Raw genomic sequence first — 20,168 nt, 5'->3', positions numbered from 1 at the left:
TAGTGTGCTCACACAGAGTTTATGTAGTTACATTAAATAGTTTATTACCAGTTTGGTGTTTACCAGTTGCAATTCAAGAGTGATATTTGCGTCTTTGAAAACCGTAAGTTGTCTTTTTGTTGTGATTGCATTTAGCAAATGTAAGTGTAATTAGAGTGTTGAAAGAGTGGGAGTTAGCTAGGTAACAGCAAATTCCAGTTGGAAGTGAGCGTTATTGAGACAGCAGAAATAGTGAATGTACATATAATAATTTTGCACAATTCATACAGGAGATTGCCTTTGTTGTTTGATATCACTGATTATGGATCCAACGCTTAAGTTAGAGCTGTGTAGTAAAGCGATGTAATTTAAAGGAGTTAATAAGAGTTGACATATCTGTTATGTTTGTTACAAGGATATTCAGATATCATAGGTAACATGTAACATGTATATTGTTCTATTACCTGACAATGGGTTTTTAATATTTTGTATTCTGTTATGGGTATGTTTCAGAAACCAAGTCTTGTATAAAGTACTTGAAAGCGATACTTGAGTAAAAGTACAAGTATCTTACCAGAAAATGACTTTGGTAGAAGTTAAAGTCACATTTTAGAATATTACTTGAGTAAAAGTCTCAAAGTATCTGATATTTACTGTACCTAAGTATCAAAAGCAAATTTCTTATATTAAATGTACATAAGTATTGGAAGCAAAAGTAAAAAAAAAAAAAAGTGAGCAGTTAGAATTTTGATTATGAACTTTTTTGTGGCTAATTGTTGGGTCGATTACATCCACCCAGTGGCATGCAGACTTTTACAGATAGGCAAGCAGAACCGACCAACCAATTGCTCCGGTCTCCAGCATCACCGCTGTCTCTCTAATAACAATATTCTGTCTCAAACTTATAGCAGATCTTGCACAGAGATGGTAAATTAGTGTAATTTTCTTGTTGACTTGCTACTGCTGCCTTTCAGTAGTAAATAAGCAAGTTTAGTTTCCATACAACGCGCAATATTATTACTGATGTTAGAATGGTAGAAAACTGAGTCAAGGACAGCTTGACAAGCACACTTTGGTTATGGCTAATCACCCGTCATTGTCCCAGGATTATCTTCAATATGCACACTCAAATCTTCAAACTAAGCTACTATCCTCTCCACTTGACAAGCCCCAGCCTTAAACAAAAGGACACAGTCACACCCACAAAAATGACAGAAATGATAGGTCAAGCTAGCTTGCAGGAACAGTACCCTGCTGCCATCAGTAAATTACATGATGAATGCAAATAGGCAACAGATCCTTTATGGGACGGAGCGCTGTTCTGAGATCAGATATAAGGAGAGATATTTCTTCAGTATTGTGCTAATTGATCTCTATTTTTAGCTTTAACTGGGCAAGGTTGATAGCACACCACTGCATCCACCACAACAACTAGTGGTGTTTAATTGAAGGCAATGAGGGCGTCTGGTGCACGTTATGACGGAAAGGCAGACCCCTTACATCTGGCAGCAGCCTCGTATCAGGGATTTTTGGGAGATAATATCCTGCAATGGTTTTAGATGTCATGTGAGTTAAACTGCAGAAAAATGTTTCCATTTCACTTTTGGAAAATATTATTTTGTGGAGTAATGTACATAAAATAAATGCAAGCATGTTTGTATTTAAATGAGAGAGAAAGTAAACTCTTCTGCAAAACTGTTCTCAACTTCTCAGTGTGTCCAACAAGGAGGTTCATGGAGTCAAACTCTTTTTTAAACTAAAAAGACTCACAGCTCCAATCTCCAGCTGACATTCAGGTTTTAGTGATAAATTTTATCTCACTTCAGAAGAAAATGCCTTTAAAAAGAAATGTTGCTGTGTGACAGTGACTACCGAGAATCAAAAGCTTTTACCTTTACCTGTGTTTCAGCGGCTCTCTCCTCCAGCTGATCTACTGCAGGGTAATGTAACAACAAGCAGATTGCAGGATCAAACATAAAATAAACTGTTTCTGGTCAGTTAACAATTCCAGGTTAGATTTATTTGCAATAATTATGTGAACAATTATGTAAATAATTTGTGTATTCACATCATTGTTCCACAAGAATGATCTCCCACAACAAACATAGATGATATAAAGGCTTTTTTTTTAAGTTATCCAGATTTTGTGGTAATGCAAATTGGACTTTTGTCCTTACATCTATCACTCTCCTCAGTATGTTTCATTAAAATGTTACCTTTCTCACTGGTTGCAAGTGGTGTCATAGACTTGAATCCAGACTCTTCTCCTGCGTTCTCATAATTTTTCTCTGAGTTTTCAACGTCATCAGGTTCATTCACTGGATTACACTAAGAAAACAAGTGATTTTATTTAAACTTTATTTCACCTTTTTAGAGCATTTGAGATTTAGAATCTCTTCAGTAATAATTGGACAAAGAATACAGCATCAAGATAAACACACAACAGTCAACATCAACAACATACAGTGGTGCACTCTCAATAAAAGAATACAGCTTAGCAAGGTAAAACAACATGCACAGTTGTGTTTGTTCAGGTGTGAGACAGTTTTAGAAAAGAGATGCTTTTCTGAAATGATGTTCACTAATAAAGGTGAAAAACTCTTACCTTTAACTCGTTTTCATCTGTGTTCTGCTCCGTCTCTTTAACTGCAGCACAATGTAAAAACAGCAGATTGTATAAGATCAATATTAGTTAACTGTGTTCTACACAGTGTTGCTGCCTTCAATCCGAAAAAAATCATAGAACCTTTGTAGTTTTTCTCAGTTGCTTTGAAACAAACATAAAAAAAAATCTCAAAACATTGTGTTCAAATCTCAAGTGTTATTTGTAGTTAATCAGTTAATGTATTTTTTGATGCTTTCATACAGAAGTCAAATGTATAAGTGCAAATAGAAACTTCTTTATGTTATCCAGATGCTTTGCATTGGCCTCTGTGATGAAAACGGATTAAAGAACTTTTCTAATGATCTGTATAATTCAGATGTGTTTATCGTGCGCACTGTGAAAAATAATCTCAAAATTAATTAAATTAAATTAAATTATTTGTATGTTTAAATCTGTTTGTTTTTTTTTTACACATCAATTTTTAAATTTAAGAAGGTTCATCCTCACATTTTTGTACAACTTGTCAAATTTAATTTGGACTTCTCAACTTTGAGCTCTCAGGCAGGTTCTATTAAAACACATTAAAGTAAAACCACAGGCAGTGATATGGAGCTTTTACAGTACCATAGTTACTGGACTAAGACCAGGCAGACATCATAGAGAGACAACCAGCTGCTCATACAGAAGGGAGGATGTGAAAGTACTGTATGTGATGTGCTTGGTCAGAGGTGGACACAGATGAACAGACAAAGACATGTTGTATCATGCAAGATGTCTGTTTGTACTGTAAAGACAAATATCTGATGAGCAGATAAACAGCAGTGTTTCAATGATCAATATTAATTAGATTATTTTTATGAAACAGTGTAGGTGCAATCTGTGAACAGCAACATCAAAATCTCACCTCTTTGACTTTGATGAAACACATCAGTCTTTTCTTCTTCGTGGGATTTGTGGTCCAGGTCTTCTTCCTGCTCTTTACTGTCACCACATGTCGGTCCACTGTAGCAGTGTGGATCATTGCCAGAGACCATGACATCTATCTTTTCCAGCAGAGCTATTATTTCATGTTCATCTCTCATACTCTTTGTACATGTGTGGTATCTTTCTTCAACAAAACTGCTACAGGCTTTCAGGTCTGTCAGTGCACCGTCACATTCTTCATCTGAATCATGAGTCACGACTGTCATTAAATAAGAAAGTGATTCTTTCCCGAAAGCTTCCTCTAACCACTGCACTCCTGAGCTGTAATGGCTGCTATGCAGACCATTTGGTACCAGTAGGAGAAAGGCATGAATCCCCTGGTTTAATGGGAATTTGTGTTTGTTTGTGTTTTGTTGATCAAGCATGTTAATGACACAGATGTGTCGACCACACAAATCATACAGTTTGGATGAAAACTGCTTGTCATGTGTTTGATCGTCATGGTCAAGTAAGATGTTATTTGATCCAACCTCAGTAGAGTTTGTGTCACCAGTTAACACAAGAGTGAGCTCAGGCATCACTGAAACACAAAGAACATCTGTATGTTATATATTGACATAATGTTCTGTTAACCTCTTTGACTTCATCAGCCTCTCCTGCTGAAAGGGTCAAAGTCTCCAAATTAGAGACTAGTTTAATAAGTTTTCATGATTCTTCACAGTGTTTGAAACTGAAATATTATTATATATAAACTTATGATTTCTTCAGTCAGTTCTTCATGAACATCTTACCTTTCTCATCAGTTGCAGATGGTACAGACTTTATTTCAGACTCTCGTCCTGTGGTTGTATCGTTCTGCTGTGGATGTTCAGCTTCACCAGGTTCAGTCACTGAATCAGACTGAGACAATAATTGATTTCATGTAACGATAAGTTCTCCAGGTTAGAGCCACTGAGATTAAAATGTTTTCATCAGGAAATCAAAACTAAGAAAAGTGCATCATTCTGCAGCCACTGAAATGTTTCCAGGTTTGACCCAGTAAGATTCCTGTTGTAACTTTCACATTAAAGTGACCAAGGTGGTTATTCAGACGTGAGACCAGCGTGTTAAACTGTCATCACATTAATGTGAAGGTGTGCATGTCTGCAGGTGGGATATCAATATAATAAAAAGCTTTCTTTGTTTTGTGAAGTTAACTCATCCACTGTCAAACATGAAGAAGCTCATGAAATGAAAACCTGCTCAGTTCTAGAAGAAAACATAATTTCAAAGGTCTGATATTTGGACAGTGCGGACACTGTGTGTGTTATGAAAACTTTTATAATTTTAGTGAAGGATTCTCTTGTGGTAAATGCTGATGTGACTTAGGAAAAAAGGGGATACTATGAGAATAAATACAGCTGTATGATGGTGACTGGTCTTTACCTTGGTTTTATCTGAACTTTCCTCCAGCTCATCTACTGACAGGTCATGTGAGAAAAAACAGATTGAACAGGATCAGCATGAAAACAATATGTTGTCAACAATTCTTAATTTATTAATGTTTATATTGTCAAACTTTCAAATTACCTTTGTCATCTGTCACAGATGATATTACAGATTTAATTTCAGAGTCTCCTCCTCCTCCTCCTGCCTCTGCTGTGTTATCATGGTTCTCCACCTCCATCTCATCAGCTGCTCATCTTTATGTTCATAAGACAGAGCCATTCAGACAAACGTGATAATTAACTATTACTGGAAAATGCATGTTATGTTCAAACCAATTCAGAAAATGATTTGATCAGGAGAATATAAAGTACAACATCTAACATAAAATATTTTGGTGAACACCTTGAAGAACTCCTCCTTGTGAAAACTAAATGTCACACAGACAAACTGTTCAACATCAAAAGTGAAAGTAGAAAAAGAAGAAAGCAGAAAGTAGAAAATATGTGACATTCCCCCTTCATACCTGAGGTCAAGCCAGCCGTCATGTGTGTTTCCGTGGTCAAACCAGTATTTCAAGTGGCCGATTTTGATTTGATCTTCCTACAGGTCATTTCCGGGAGTAATTAATGTGAAAGTCTTATTTTTACATAAAAGATTGTATTAAAAGTCATTTCCAGCAGCTCCCTAGAACTATGTCAGTGCGACTACTGTAAATGTTCGATAAATCACGCACTTGAAATCCAGGAACAACTGGTTTGACCACGGAAACGTGAATGATGCTGGTTTGACCATAGTTTACACGATCATACTTCAAGAAGTATAACTTTCATCTGTGTTTTGTCTTATACTGTAATTAGCATATTTATGAATCACGTGTACAGTATCTGTGATTTAAACAAGTAGAGATGAATAGTGTACAAAATGTGAGCATGCCAGATTTCAGCTGTGAGTTCAACTCATGAAAAAAGATCAAATCTGACGTCAAGATAAAATAAACGTGTCTCTGCACAGCAAGCGTTCACAAAACCTCTTCCACACAGAGCAGTCAAGATTTAAAGAAAAAATATCACAGTAAGAAACTGAGGTTTGAGTTTAAAGAGTCAATGTCTGTTATAAAAACTGTACAGACACTGATTTTTACATATTTACACAAACACATTATAGAAATGTACAAACTCACCTTTGTTTCGTGTTTTCTCAGCTCAGTCTGATCTGTGTAGATGAACCTGTTTTATTATGAATCCTAACTGTTGTTACTAGGCTTTATATACTGATCAGAAGATTTGATTATTGGTCATCCCCTCACAAACCCCTCCCCCCACCTGCTCTGAACAAATCAGATGTGATGTGAGAGGCGTGACGATCTGAGAAAGTGAAACTAAGACTAGCTGCTCATTCTGTGATGATTAGACTGAGAGAAAATAAACAAATACAGCGTCATCCATCTTGAAACAATTATACATTGATGTTAACTTGATTTGATTTTTGAAGTATTTTAGGTTTTTGATATTGTCTTCAAATAAAAGTGACAGCAATAAAGACACAATTCGTTTGTATTTTATTTTGGTAAGTCTTATTTTCTTCTGGCAAGTACTGCAACAGTTGTTCTTCACAGTTTAAAACACTTAGGAATGATGTTCACTTGGACAGTAATGTATTTGACTTCATTCTAACTCTCATGTTACATCACAAGTCTAACACCTGCAAATACCTGCCTGCAAATCACCTGTCACTCTGTAACTGGATTTTACTGCTGCCTGCATTTGATGTCATCTGTGACTGAAAACATACATGCTGGGAAACTGGGATAGAGAAATGATCACAGTTAGAGAACAGAAGCGTGACACCAATGTGCAGACAACGAAGCAGAAAGCTTAAGATCCATGTGGGATTTTCTTATCAGGTTGAGACAAAGTCAAATACACATTAGGTGATTTTTAAGTGTTATCAAATAGAAACAGTTAGGAAGAAGACTTTACTATGAACCATGGATCAGATACAAAAGGTGGGGTCTTCTACAAACAGATGTCAGATCTCAAAGGTGGAAATTAAAACTTTGTCATTTAAGAAACAAAAAAGAAACATGGTCTTTTAATAGATATGATGTAATTATTTTTATTTTGCTCATTAATAACATGAAAGGTTAAACTCAACAGGTGTTTTTGTGTCGTCACTGAATGAGCAGTTTAATGATAAAATCCTTTAGAAATATTTTCCTCACATTGACAACAAAACTCTTGCTGCTGTAGATATAATGACAGATTATTTTAAATGAGATTAACAACACAGCTGAACACTTCAAATACGTCTTCAACATAAAGCATCCTGGATCAGTTAACATGATTCAACTTAAAATGTAAAGACTTACAAAAATACAAACAGGCAAAACTTGTTTAACAGGATCTTCAGATTTAAGTTTTAGAAATGAATTACACAGGTTAAAGAAATATACCCTCCATTCTTTGTTGTAAGAAGTCGATCATCTGACAACATGTCTCTCATCAACCTTCTCACTCATCTTTTCATGATCACTGAACTTCAGAGGTTCAGATTTCATGTATTTTCATTAATAAAATGAATCAAAATATTCATCAATACATGCATCATATTCATAATTTCTCTTTGTCTCTTCAAAAAAACAAATGGAAAGATAACATATTGTCTTCTGTTTCACCCTCATGGAAACGTTTCTCATCATTAAGTTCACACTAACCAACTTTGAAGATGATCATTTCTGACATGTCTCTCATCAACCTTTTCATAATCATGTTCAATGAACTTCAAATGTCATGTATTCTGATTTAATAAAACTTCAAAAAAGAACAGATAAAAAACAACATATTTTCTTTTGTTTCACCTTCATGGAAACTTATCATATCAAGAATTTCACACTAACTAACTTTGTAGAGGACACACTGATTTAATATTAATATGAATGTATGGGTTTTTATGCCTTGCTTGTTCTCCAGATTACTATTGTTCTTCCGTGCTCTGTGTTTTAAGTATTACTATGAATAAAGCAATCAGATGGTATATGTTGTAATTTGTAATGATTCATTTACTATCCACATTTATTTATTACTTAAATACGATCAATAAAAGTCTGTGAATGTCCTTCTATAGGAGTCTGGTTCATGAATAGTCACCTGAAAACAAGTATTGTGATTTTCAGCTGAGTAGTTGTGTTTGTTCATTCACAGATTGTACATTTCATCCAGACTTTTAATAGCTTGTTTCTTGGAGAGTCTTTGCCACTCACTGGGAATTTTACCATAGCCCTCAAATTTTAATTCATAGTGCTGCTCAAGTTGTTTTTGAAATCGACACACAAACCATTTCCAGTATGTCAGTTTAGACTCATCAGGGGTAATTCTCCAGTTTTTAAACTCTGGACCACCAGTTCGGTACTGTTTAAATGGAATACTTGCTTCTGAATCATGATGAGGGAAAAAATGTGCATCACTTGCAACATTTGTTGTGCAGAAAACCACATCCAGTTCCACTGTGTCTTTATAGTGCCATCCTTTAATCCCAGAGGGGCGATGAAAAGGGACACTGTGGTCATCAGGACTGTGATTTTCCATGGTGTTGGTGCAAACAGCTGCACAGAATGGACACTTTACCCAGCAGCACTTGCACAGCTGATCAATGAGGATTTGATCAGGCTTCAGTCTAACTTTTTTCATCATATCCAGTGAGAGGCTGATCATCTCCTCCATGATGGGTTCAAGGCTTTTCTCTATCTCTTCTTTGAGAAAGTCAAAACTGTTTATGTCTCTTAAGTTTTGAGAACAAACGGCATCAAATGTCAACTCATCTTTCAGCGAACTGGACAATTCTTCCAGCCACATGTCTGTGTTTCCTCTCTGGGTTTTAACTTTTGCTGTTGCAGTAAATAAAGCCTGACTCACATGTTGTTTCATGTCTTCAACATTTTTCTTGAGTATATCCCATGCTTTATCTTTGTGTGATGTGAAGATGTATTTCTCTACTTCTTCTTTTATAAACCTCTCCACATGTTTCCTTGGGTGTCGGATGTAGGTCATGAAACCATTGAAGTCCTCTTTCTCTGCCAGTGACTTCAACACATGTTTCTCCAGGTTCAGTCTGTTCCCATTGAATGCTGGGAAACTGCACTTCATCTCTCCAGCTAGATCAATGACAGTCTTTTTACAGACAGCCTCAACAGTGGAAACCTTCAGTTTTTCACAGATCAGTTCTCCGAGTACAACAGCAGAAGAGTTTCCTTTACAGAAGCTTCTGAAAATGTTGTAATATTGATCCTTTTTGCTTTCTAAATAAATCAGTGCATCATTCTTTTTCTTGAATTTCTCATGGGACTCTGAAAGCCAAGTCCCTGCTACGTCAAACACATACAGTAAGAGTTCAACTGTAAACTCCCTCTTCAGAGCAAATTTCCTCTCTGATTCAAATTCTGTCACTTTCTCTTTGACATTTTTGGCAACTTCTTGCAAGTAAGTTGATCTGTAGCCTCTTGTAGCTACAGGTTTGTTCTTGATTATATCAAAAGTCTGTTCTTCAACTTCGTCAATGAGGGATCTGAAGCATTTTTGTTCTTCATATGGTAAAGAATTGCTTGATGTATGTAATTCTTTTTGTTGTGTTGACCCAAATCTAAACAATGTTTTAAAAGACAACCATTGAGTTCTCCATGAATATCCTCCTTGCACTTTTGTGTTCTTGTTTACCGTCTTCTCATCTTCTGATTGTTGGCTTTCGTAACAAAACTCCTGATACTTGGTGAGTGCCACATAATCAAAGTAATCACCAGCCTCTGATATGTTTTTGTATCTGCCACTGTTTTTGGATTCATCAATAAGAGTCCATTCAATACCAAGCTCTTGAAGGATAGTTGACTGATCTTCCTCCAAGTTGATGTCTTCAATAGGTTTTGTATCTGCAGTTAGTTCTCTCACCCAGTCTCTCCAAACAGAGTCAAACTGCTGTTTAAGTTCCTCTTCATCTTGTGTCTTGTCTTTTAACTGATGAGCGAGCTCTTTGCTCTTCTGTAGCAGCTTGTTCTCAAACTCTGTCTTTTGATCATCAAGCTTTTTACAAGCCTTCTTCTGCTGGATAACTTCATCCAGTTTTCTTTTCACTCCTCTGACCTGTTCATCATGAAACTCCTTGATTTTGCTTTCAAATGTGCCTCGCCACTGAACCAACATTTCTTTGTCTCTGTCATCATCAAAGTAAGTTGTAATTTCTTTTTTGATTTCTCCATATGTTTTGCTCATTTCTTTAAAAAGATAAGTGAGCTCAATCTTGTCAAGTTTTCCATTTTCAATTCTGTTATACAGCTGGTTTTCAATGGTCAATATGTTTTTTCTCAGAGCCCAGGTCCAATTCCCGTACTGGACTTCGAGTTTTCTGTAGACTGCAATTTCAAGTGTGTTTTTGAAACTGAAAACAAAGTTTTCTTTCAACAGGGCATTCCACAGGTCGTGAATCTTGCTTTTGAACTGTGACAGAGTAATCCCAGCAGACTGTGAAGCTTTAGAGAGAATGAAGTTCTTCAGCTCTTGGATGCTCTCACTATAACCTGGATTTGGAGGAGCCATAGGTGGACTTCCCTCCCAAAGCTGGGCAAAGTATTTCACATCTTTTTGCACATCGAATGCAATGATGTCACTGAAACACTCTGCATCACAAACCTCCTCTTTGGCAGCAAGTTTCGCCATTTGGTCCAGTTTTTCTTGCAGGCGTCTCTTTCCCTCCATGTTTTTCTCTGCAGCTGAAATATCTGTCACATTCTGGTGAACAAACACACAACTTGGAGAAAGTTTGACTTTCTTCATCCTCATGAAAGCCTGAACAACAATCTGTAGAACATCTTGCATCTCAGCTGGATTCTCTCCAAAGATGTTGATCAATGTCATGTTTCCCAGACCAACAACAAATGTTGCCATTTCATTGTCGTGGTTAAGAGTGGCGTTACCTGCTAATTCAAGAGCACGCAGTCCTTCAGTGTCCACCACCAGCACATAGTCAAACTTAAAGTCTCTCTTCATCTCCTCTGACACTTTGATCAGCTGCATGAAGGCACCCTTGGTGCATCTGCCAGCACTCACTGCAAACTGCAACCCAAACATGGCATTCAGCATTGTTGATTTTCCACTGCTTTGTAAGCCCAAAACTGACAACACAAACACTCTCTGGTCACCCAGTCTCTTGATGACTTCCTCTAAAAGACTAGAGATCCATGTCAAAGGCACATGACCTGCATCACCATCCATCAGCTCCATGGGGTGTCCTGATATCATCAGCTCTGCAGCCAGCTCAGGGTATTTAGACCAGTCAGTCTGATCCCTCTTTGTTTGTTTCTGCAGAAATTTATGGGCTTCATAGATCTGCCCCATTTCTCTAAAGATGTGCTCCAAGCCAAAAGTTGCTGACTGTAGTTTTGTTGATATTTTTTCAAGCTCAGTCTGTTTTCTTTTTAACAGATCAGATTTGTCGTGTTTCTTCTTCAGATCCAAGACCTCAGACCACTTCTTATCATAGCTTTGGAGAATTGACATGAGATCGTCTGTGGAGAGGGCGTCTATTAAGATCTGAGTCCATTTCAGGAAATACTCTTTGTCTGTTGATGGCAAAGATGAGAGACTTTCAATGAACAACTTCACCAGTTCACTACAGGAAGCATCACATTGTTCTTCTCGTATGTTCATCAGTTCCTGTTGCCTTTTACATTTCTCCTCCTCAACATGTCCTTTGAGGTGATACTGTACCTTGTTTATTCTGCACCACTCATGCCACAGTCGGCCATGACAAGGGAGGAATTTATCTTTGATTTTTGAAACATCCATCTCCTGAAGAGCATTCATTACTTTCATAGCAGCAGATTTTCCTTTTTGGCAGACTGTGTCTTCTTCATCCACTCTGATTCCAGAGACCTCGGCCATGGTTTCAAGCTGGAAGGACGTTTGTGATCCAGACAAGATCTCTCCAATGATCCTTTTCAGTTCTTCAGAAACATCTGACTGGCTTCTGTCTTTTAGACCCATTTTATATTTTCCCTTTTTCATCTGAACTGCACCACAATCATTATCAGTAATGAGACAAATCAGAGGCTTTGGAGACTCAAGAAGATCTGAGATAACTTCAGCACTTTTGCTACCTTTTTCCGGAGTTGGTAACAGAACAACATTGACTGAAGATTTTTCAGTCAGTATCTTACGCTGTTTTTCAATGGACAGAGCATCACCATGAAGATTACAGAAGGCAGTGCAGTCAGTGAAGGCATCGTTGGGTTTTCCAGCAGGACAGTACCAGGCAATCTCTGCCACACCATCCATCAAAAGGCGAGATCTGGTGCTACCTGGGCAGTTTCTGTGGAAGAAGGTGTTGTGACGCTCATTGATCAAAGTGTTCATCAGCTGAGATTTAGACACTGACAGTGAACCCAGGCGGAAAAATGACACCATGGGTGTCTCAGCTTTGCAGATGGGCAAACTCTTCATGGTGACAATATTTGAATCACCCTTGACTTTAGTTATCTTCCAGGTTTTTCTTATTTGTCTGAATGTCCACAGAGGACACTCAACATCCAGTGTGACTGGGTCAGGAACAAGCAAAGGTAAGGCGTACTGACACTGTGACAGCTTTGTCATCATGTTCTGCTTAAGGAAGCTGTCTGAGCAGTGAAATACTGCCATTTGAACGTCCATCGGATGAACATGAGTCTGATCTGATTGATCACAGTCAACGTTGGTGCTAAAAAATGCATCTAAAACACTTTCTTTTGTGTTTGAAGAATCAAGCTCTGGAAGATTCGAATGGCTCACCTCAGCACTGTCCTGTCTTACAGGAATATATCTGGCTCTATAGTCTAACATCATCAACCTCTGAAGAAAAGTATGAGCTAGATCTTCCTCAGATGTTTCATGGTCCTGTTTCACTGGTGGACCTATTTTAAGAAAATCTGCTGGAGACAAATTCTGTTTGTCTTGAAGGTGAAGTCTGTGAAGCAACGTTTCCGTTTCTCTTTGACATTGGTTCTTCCTGTTGATCTCCTCAGAGATCTTCACTGACTGCTGGAAATATAGATAAATACTCATTTAGTGTACATAAAAAATATAAAGTCACTCAATGCAACAAAGTAAATAGTACTCAGAACTTGTGAAAGAAAATGGGAGTTTCTTACCTTATTCTTCTGTCCACTCATATCCATATCTAAGGTGCCTACAAAAGAAAAATGAACCAGGGGGCCAGATCAATGTCCTGTTGAAGCAATTTATTTTACTAATGTTCACTGCAAACTTTGATTGTGATCGATTGGTAAAAGCTTAGTTAATTTTATTTTTACTGCTTCTTCTTATTGTTCATTAAATATGTTACCTTTCTCCTTGGTTGTTGATAGTATTAGAGATTTGATTTCAGGTTCTCCTTCCACTGTTGTGCAGTCATCATTCTTCTCTGAGTGTTCCGCATCACCAGAGTCATTCACTGGATCACACTTAGAAAACAAGTGATTTTATTCAACCTTTAGTTCACCAATTTAGAATTCATTTCAATCTGCAGTTGTGACATACGCATAGTCTGAAATGTGTAAAGGGTAATGTAGTACAATATCAAAAAAAATGTCTGACAGTGACTAGTGAGGATCAAAAGGTCGCACACCTTTACTTTTCTTGTTGCTGCTCTCTCCTCCAGCTGATCTACTGAAGTATAAATGAACAACAAGTAGATTGCAGTCTCAAACAAAAAAAGGTCAACCATTCACGGCTAATTTTAAAACTTATTTTCAATAATTATGTGCATATTTACCGGGTTCAAGTTCATAGTTCAACAAGTCTGATCTCACACCAAATAGAGATAATATGTTTTAATTTAAATGTTAATGATTTTGCAGAGATGAAATTTAAAGAAAGAAGTGAAGTATTTCTCACCTTCTTTTTTTTTTTTTTTTAAAGTATATTTTTTTGGGCTTTTATGCCTTTAATGGACAGCACAGTGGAGAGTGACAGGAAACAGGGAGGCAGAGAGAGGGGGAATGACATGCAGTGAAAGGCCGTCCGATGCGGGATTCGAACCGGGGCCGACTGCAGCGAGGACTGTAGCCTCTACACATGGGGCGCCTGCTTAAACCACTACGCTACACAACGCCCCCTTTCTCACCTTCTTTGGTAACTGTCTGAGATGTTGAACTTGTGTCCTTCAGTGTATTGCTGTCATCTGTGGACCGCTCACTCATGTTACTGCTGCTTTCATTGTGTATCTGTTTAACTTCATCAGCCTCTCCTGTTGATGGGTCCAAGTACAAATATGAGATATTAGTTTAATTAGATAGCATAGATAGTATAAACTTGCTTTACTTTGTCGCATTGTAAATAAATGTCTTTAAGTATAACTACTGGTGTGTTTAATGTTGCACAAGTGTGAATATTGTCATCCTCTATTCTGTAGAACTTTGAGAGCATAATCGTTCCCTACCAGAGGCTGGGTACTGTTGGCCAATATTTATAATTGTGCAATATTAAATTCATAATTTGGCCTTTATTTAAGACATAGCATGCCACTGGCTCTGTGTGATATAGGCCCTGTTCAGACCTGGTATCAACATTGGTCTCGGGTGATCCGGTCACCAGTGGACAGCTTTAAGTACAGGCGTGAATGCACCCAAGACACATTGAGGACGCATTTGAGATCCGATCACTCAGACTACATTCTGAGGTGGTCTGGACCACATGTGGCCACTTTCTTTTAGCAGTGTGAACGTAAATGCGTCCTAGGCCACATTGAAGGACAGCCCACTCTACTGTCGTCCTCTGCCACAGTCTGATTAGTCCCACCACAGTTTCATAATGAACAGAAAATCTTTTACTATTTAAAATGGATAAAACTTTATTTCATTATAAGATCTGTGCGCGGCAAATTACTTCGCTCAATCCCTCCATGCACCGTTCACTCTCTCTCTTTCTCACTCACACACACACAAGCACAGTTGACTAAAAACAACTACACGCATACATATGTTAATGCTAGGTCTGAACAGAGCCTTAGAGAGCTTGTGCCTGGCTGTTGCTGCTATGCATTGCATATGCATTGAAGAGATAATCCTCTGACTGTTGCTGCCCTTGCATCTCATTCAGTGCTTTTTGAAAGATTTGCTAAGCAGACAGCAAACCTGCATTTGCTTTTACTGTGTCACCAATTAACACAAGTGTGAGTTTGGGAATAACTGAAAACAAAAACAAAACTAAAATAAACAAACAAAAAATCTGTATGTTATACCACAGAAATCATTGAAACAATATTCTCATAGTTTTTTGTGATTTTGCTGAAAGTTAATACAAATGAAAAAGAAAATGAAACGATTCTCACGTTCTTTGATGTTTGTAGAAACAGTCTGAGATGTTGGACTTGTGTCCGTCAGTGTTTCACTCTCCTCTGCAGACAGCTCACCAACGCTGGTGCTGCTTACAGTGTTAAGCTCTTTGACTTCATCAGCCTCTCCTGCTGAAAGGGTCAAAGTCTCCAAATTAGAGATTACTTTAATAAGTTTTCATGATTCTTCAGTGTTTGAAACTGAAATATAATTTGTTCAGTCAGTTCTTCATGAAAATTTTACCTTTCTCTTCCTGTCCCGTCTGTTTCTCTTCACCCCTCCCATCCTTTATTTCAGACTCTCCTGCTGTGGTGGTATCGTGCTGCTCTGGATGTTCAGCTTCGCCAGGTTCATTCACTGAATCAGACTGAGAAAATAATAGATTTCATTTAACCGGGTACCGGGTCCAGTAGTACGGTGCGATACATAATTGCCTGTAAAAAGTTGATAGAACGCTGTGGTGGTCTCTTTTTTAATGCTTCTAAAAGACGAGGTTTTTACGCTACCAAGAGTGTATTTAGTCCAAAGAATATTTGTTTGGCAATAATTTCAATATTTCAGTTTCAAAATGAGACCCCTATCAATGTAAACGGACGGTCGAAATGAAACACGACAGTACATGTAATCCACTAACTCCATCACACCATGCTGGGAGACGTATGAAACTAGAGAGGCTACTCTTTCCATTGATAGCGAGCATTAACATAGCCTGAGCTAAGCAGCTCATGTCAGCCCCAAAGCAAACACGGGGCCAAACTTCTCATTTTACAGTCAACATGTCAAATTTTGGGTTTATGACTGAATATTCCATCAAATCCCAAAGCTGTTGTAATCAAAAGCAATGAATATTGTTTCCTTACCCTTTCCTGGTCTTTTTGAGTCTATCCATACGATTTACCAGTCAAGTTGGCCGAGACGGGGGACTGGATAGCAGAGACTGATCCCCAAGCCTAAATTTTATACACAGCCTTTTGCAAATATAGCGTGCGTTTGGTGGTACTTCCGTTTAAAAACACAGTGCTATCGTTTTCTACATCTCGCGGGTTTCAAACAGTATGTCACACTCTTATGAGATTTGCTTCCTCGCGATACTACACCCGTGGGTAAATACAAGAGACTTTCACCGCAGATTGGGATTTTATAAGTGACGCACAGCCAATTCAATTTTAAAATGTATGTAATGTTTTCTAAATTGTATAAAGTATGTTTTATGTTTATTTTTCAGTTTTACAATGTCTACGAAGTAGAATCAACATAATATAGCAATTTAGATGCCCTGGAAGACATTCAGAGGAAAAAAGGACACAAAATTATACAATTTAGTTGTTTTTTTACACACAATGGTTGTGTACAATGGTAGAATCTGATGATGCGCATGGTAAAGTGGCTAAGGGTTGTATTGTGTGCACATAGCCTCCTACAGTGGAAATCATCAGTATTTTGTAGCCTGATTTCCCTTCAAGAGGTAAAAAAAAAACCCTTTGGCACACTTTGAGTATCATAGCTATCCAAGTGTCCAAATGGAGATTCCACCTGGCCCCATCCCTAGAAAAACCTTTGTATAATTTGTGTGCTTTGTGGTATTTCTACCTACATTGTAACAGTTGTGGTCATGAAGTTGCATCCCAGTGCATGGTTCCATTTTAATCATGGTGTTATCCACTGTCTAATTTAATTCTAGGCGAGGACAAAAAATTTAATTTTTCCTTTGGTTTATCACAATACACTGATCTATAGTAACAGTCACAATGTTACTGTCACATCGAATAAATTCTCTGAGGTCTTACCTATCCATAGTGACCAAGCTCTTGAAAATGGACCTGATAGTTGTGGAGCTATTATTGATCTACACTGGGAATGTCTGTCTAGGCGAGGCATATCCCTCCAGCATCCCTAGGGCTTAACAGGTTAGTGATTAGTTCCTCAGGTTAAACCCACTGAGATTAAAATGTTTTTATTGGGAAACCAAAACCAAGAAAACTGCATCAAGATCAATGTCAGAGTTGAAGATTAACAACATATAGTGTTGTCACATCTCACTGAGTGAACAATAAATCAAAACAAAACAGAGTATACACATTTAGTCATTGAAGCCACTGTCTTTAAGACCCTCGTGTGTGAGGGTCACTCACCCTCTCTTCTAACATTGAACCCACACACACATTTCCAAATGAATTTCATCATTTAACTTTAAAGAGTGGCACCTTGCTGTTTGTTTTATATCCAACAGTACACAAGCATTGAGGACACTGTTGAACACTGTTGGGACACTTAATTGTTGAAATGTTGTTGCATTATATTCATTTATTCATCCATGAATTGGCATGAATGACATGAATATCCAGAGACTGTGGGTCAAATTATTAATGTGGTTGTAAGAGAGGGTTTTTTAACCTCTCAAATACAGCTGTAAAATGGTGAGTAGTCTGGGTGAAACTATGTTACCTTGGTTTTAGCTGCACTTTCCTCCAGCTCATCTAGTGACAGGCCATGTAAGAAAAAACAGATTGAACACGATCAGCACAAAACCTATATGTGGTTTGTGAACAATACTTAATTTATGAATGTTTGTATTGTCAAACTTTCAAATTACCTTTGTCATCTGTCACAGATGATATTACAGATTTGATTTCAGACTCTCCTCCTCCTCCTGCTTCTGTGTTATTATGGTTCTCCACCTCCATCTCAACGGCTGCTCATCTTTGCAGTCAAGAGACAGAGCCATAAGGTTTGAATTTACATTCATAAATGTATTTATACTGTATGTAATAAACTTATGCAGCATCAGATCAAAGATTAAAACTGTCAGAAATTATCATGTGTTATAATAACTTACAAGTTCACATCAGAATAGGTAGACTATGGTTCCATTAAATATAAGTTAGTAATTTACAATTAATCCATAATAGACCAACACTATCATTTTAAAACCTCACCTAAAACCCTGAAGATGCATCTGTTTCCTCATCAGCCTCCTTTACTTCTCTGGTCTGCTGCTGTTCCTGCATACAAAAATAATTCCTCGTAAATGATCATACAGTTGAATCATCAACTATCTAAAACAATTTTTTATAAAAACTGAACATTATAACCCATTTACTGCAGGAATGTTATATTAGACTACATCAGTCTTAGCTGGATGTTTCTAATAAATTGCCAAGTGAGTGCATATTAGTAATTATCAATTGTGTTCACAGGCTGGAATTAATTGGTTGATTTCGGTGTTGTCCTCATTAGTGAACTGATTCACCTGTCAGCCTAAATATGTTCTTTAATTAAAGTTTTATCGTATATTATCATTATCACCATATAACATGTTTTACCCATACCCTTTTAAAATGTAACACATTAACTCGGACACATTTTAACTGACTTACCTTGTACTTTTATCTGAAGATTTCACAGTGATTTTACTTCTACTGTAATAAAATGTCTTTTCACTAACAGCCGTTAGTAACCGTTGACGTTCTGACGTTCTGACGTGCTGACGTTGGTGTAGCGTCTCATCGCCACTCTCTAGAGTTTAGTTAGTGGTAGATTTTATTGCTGCTCTGTCTGAACACAGTTAATGTTGTTGTATTCTTAAATCACAGTGACTAACTACCTGTTGTACATTTAAACTTACACTAGTTCTGCTCCAGCTGCTTCAGCGATTTTCACTAATTCAGTGGTTATTTACATGCTGTTCCGATCTGCTAGTTATCTTAGCTTAGCAGTTAGCGCTAGCTTCTCTCCTTCTCTCTCTCTCTTGTTCGGTGTGACTTGAATCAACAGATGAACTTGTTCATCAGAGTTTTCTGTTGTTGTAACTTCAGTTTAGAGTATTGTTTATTATAACTTTAGTGATGTCTGCCGTCTTACCTTCGACACACAGCTCCACTAATTAGCCGGGTCCGCTCGTCAACCGTAGGTGCTCTAGTAGTCTGTGCCTTCACTGTTGATAGGCTATTCCTCGTGACGTCAAACCAATCAGATGGTGCTGTGGGCGGGACACTGCTCCAGACCACAGAGTGGATACTACATATATCAGAGTAGTACATTATTGTTTTAATTAATTTTATCGATTATCGGTTGGCACGCATCGGAATGATCTAATATGACTTCACTCCTAACATGGTGCGAACGAGGTCACTCAAATATTGATAGGGACAATTCTGTCCTCCCAAAATATTGGTATAGGGGACATGTCTCTATGGTCCATACTCAGACCTACGCTCTTAGGCAGGAGTATTATTTAAAGGAAACTAAGTAAACTAAACCACTGTGTCACACAGACAAACTGTTTTGAGTTAAAAACAAAAGATCAAAACTGAAGGTAAGATAAAATAAACGTGTGTTTCTGCACAGCAAGAACACACACTTAATAAAACCTCTGCAACACAAGTCAGAACAGTCAAAACTTCAAAAACAAACATCAAAGTGTGAAGCTGTAGTTTTTGTTTGAACAGTCAATGTCTCTAATAAAAACTGTAGTACTGGTGTACATGCACCAATCAGCGGTACAACCCCTTATTCCGTTGTATTTTAAATACAATGACAATAAAGGCTGTCTATAACTATTTTACTCTATTTCTAGGCTACATACACTGCTTTTTCGACACATAAAGAAATGTACAAACTCACCTTTCTTTGTGTTTTCCCTGCTCAGTCTGATCCGTGTAGATGCGCCTGTCTTGTTATGAATCCAGCTGTTGTTCCTATTCCATATATACTGATCAGAGGATTTTAAGATTCGATTCTTGGTCAGCTCCTCAGTATCTCCTCCCACCGGCTCTTAACAAATCAGATGCGACGTGAGAGGCTCGATGAACCCAGGAAGTGAAACTTAAACTGTTATTTTTCCTGTTTCCCCAAAACCTTGTGACTTCAGAGGAAAGTCTC

At 37.6% G+C, this 20,168-nt stretch overlaps 1 protein-coding gene and 1 long non-coding RNA gene across 3 annotated transcripts; both read right to left on the bottom strand.

Annotated features, from left to right (window-relative positions):
* Positions 1-4,299: 4,299 nt before the first annotated feature.
* LOC130185112 (uncharacterized) lies at positions 4,300-5,108 on the bottom strand. Its single transcript, XR_008830105.1, has 3 exons — positions 5,078-5,108; positions 4,934-4,965; positions 4,300-4,408 (listed from the first exon to the last, which is right to left on the bottom strand). It is a non-coding gene; the product is annotated as an uncharacterized LOC130185112 (long non-coding RNA).
* A 1,927-nt stretch (positions 5,109-7,035) lies between these two features.
* Positions 7,036-19,975, bottom strand: LOC130185093 (interferon-induced very large GTPase 1-like). 2 transcript variants are annotated; one of them, XM_056401342.1, is made up of 12 exons: positions 19,911-19,975; positions 19,149-19,304; positions 18,224-18,289; positions 17,881-17,987; positions 17,733-17,764; positions 15,531-15,654; positions 15,284-15,418; positions 14,078-14,200; positions 13,580-13,620; positions 13,298-13,415; positions 13,104-13,141; positions 7,036-12,993 (listed from the first exon to the last, which is right to left on the bottom strand). In XM_056401342.1, the coding sequence occupies exons 4-12, from the start codon at positions 17,969-17,971 to the stop codon at positions 8,131-8,133; spliced, it is 5,565 nt and encodes a 1,854-aa protein (XP_056257317.1). In that variant the 5' UTR covers positions 17,972-17,987; positions 18,224-18,289; positions 19,149-19,304; positions 19,911-19,975; the 3' UTR covers positions 7,036-8,130. The 2 variants fall into 2 exon arrangements, with proteins under 2 accessions (XP_056257317.1, XP_056257318.1); XM_056401343.1 differs by having other exon boundaries at positions 15,284-15,415.
* Between the last annotated feature and the right edge of the window lie 193 nt (positions 19,976-20,168).

The sequence above is a fragment of the Seriola aureovittata genome, chromosome 17, assembly GCF_021018895.1.
Source record: "Seriola aureovittata isolate HTS-2021-v1 ecotype China chromosome 17, ASM2101889v1, whole genome shotgun sequence".
Classification (NCBI taxonomy): Eukaryota; Metazoa; Chordata; class Actinopteri; order Carangiformes; family Carangidae; genus Seriola; species Seriola aureovittata.
The sequence above is the reverse complement of the archived record's forward strand: the minus strand, read 5'-3'. Positions and strand labels throughout refer to the sequence as shown.

Excerpts from the sequence above, each read along its gene's own strand:
- LOC130185093 (XM_056401342.1), bottom strand. The coding sequence starts at position 17,971 with ATGGAGGTGGAGAACCATAATAACACAGAAGCAGGAGGAGGAGGAGAG. Across the intron at positions 15,419-15,530 it reads GACGGGACAGGAAGAGAAAG|CAGGAGAGGCTGATGAAGTC; the intron begins GTAAAATTTTCA and ends TGACCCTTTCAG. Across the intron at positions 13,416-13,579 it reads CAGCAACAAGAAAAGTAAAG|TGTGATCCAGTGAATGACTC; the intron begins GTGTGCGACCTT and ends TTGTTTTCTAAG.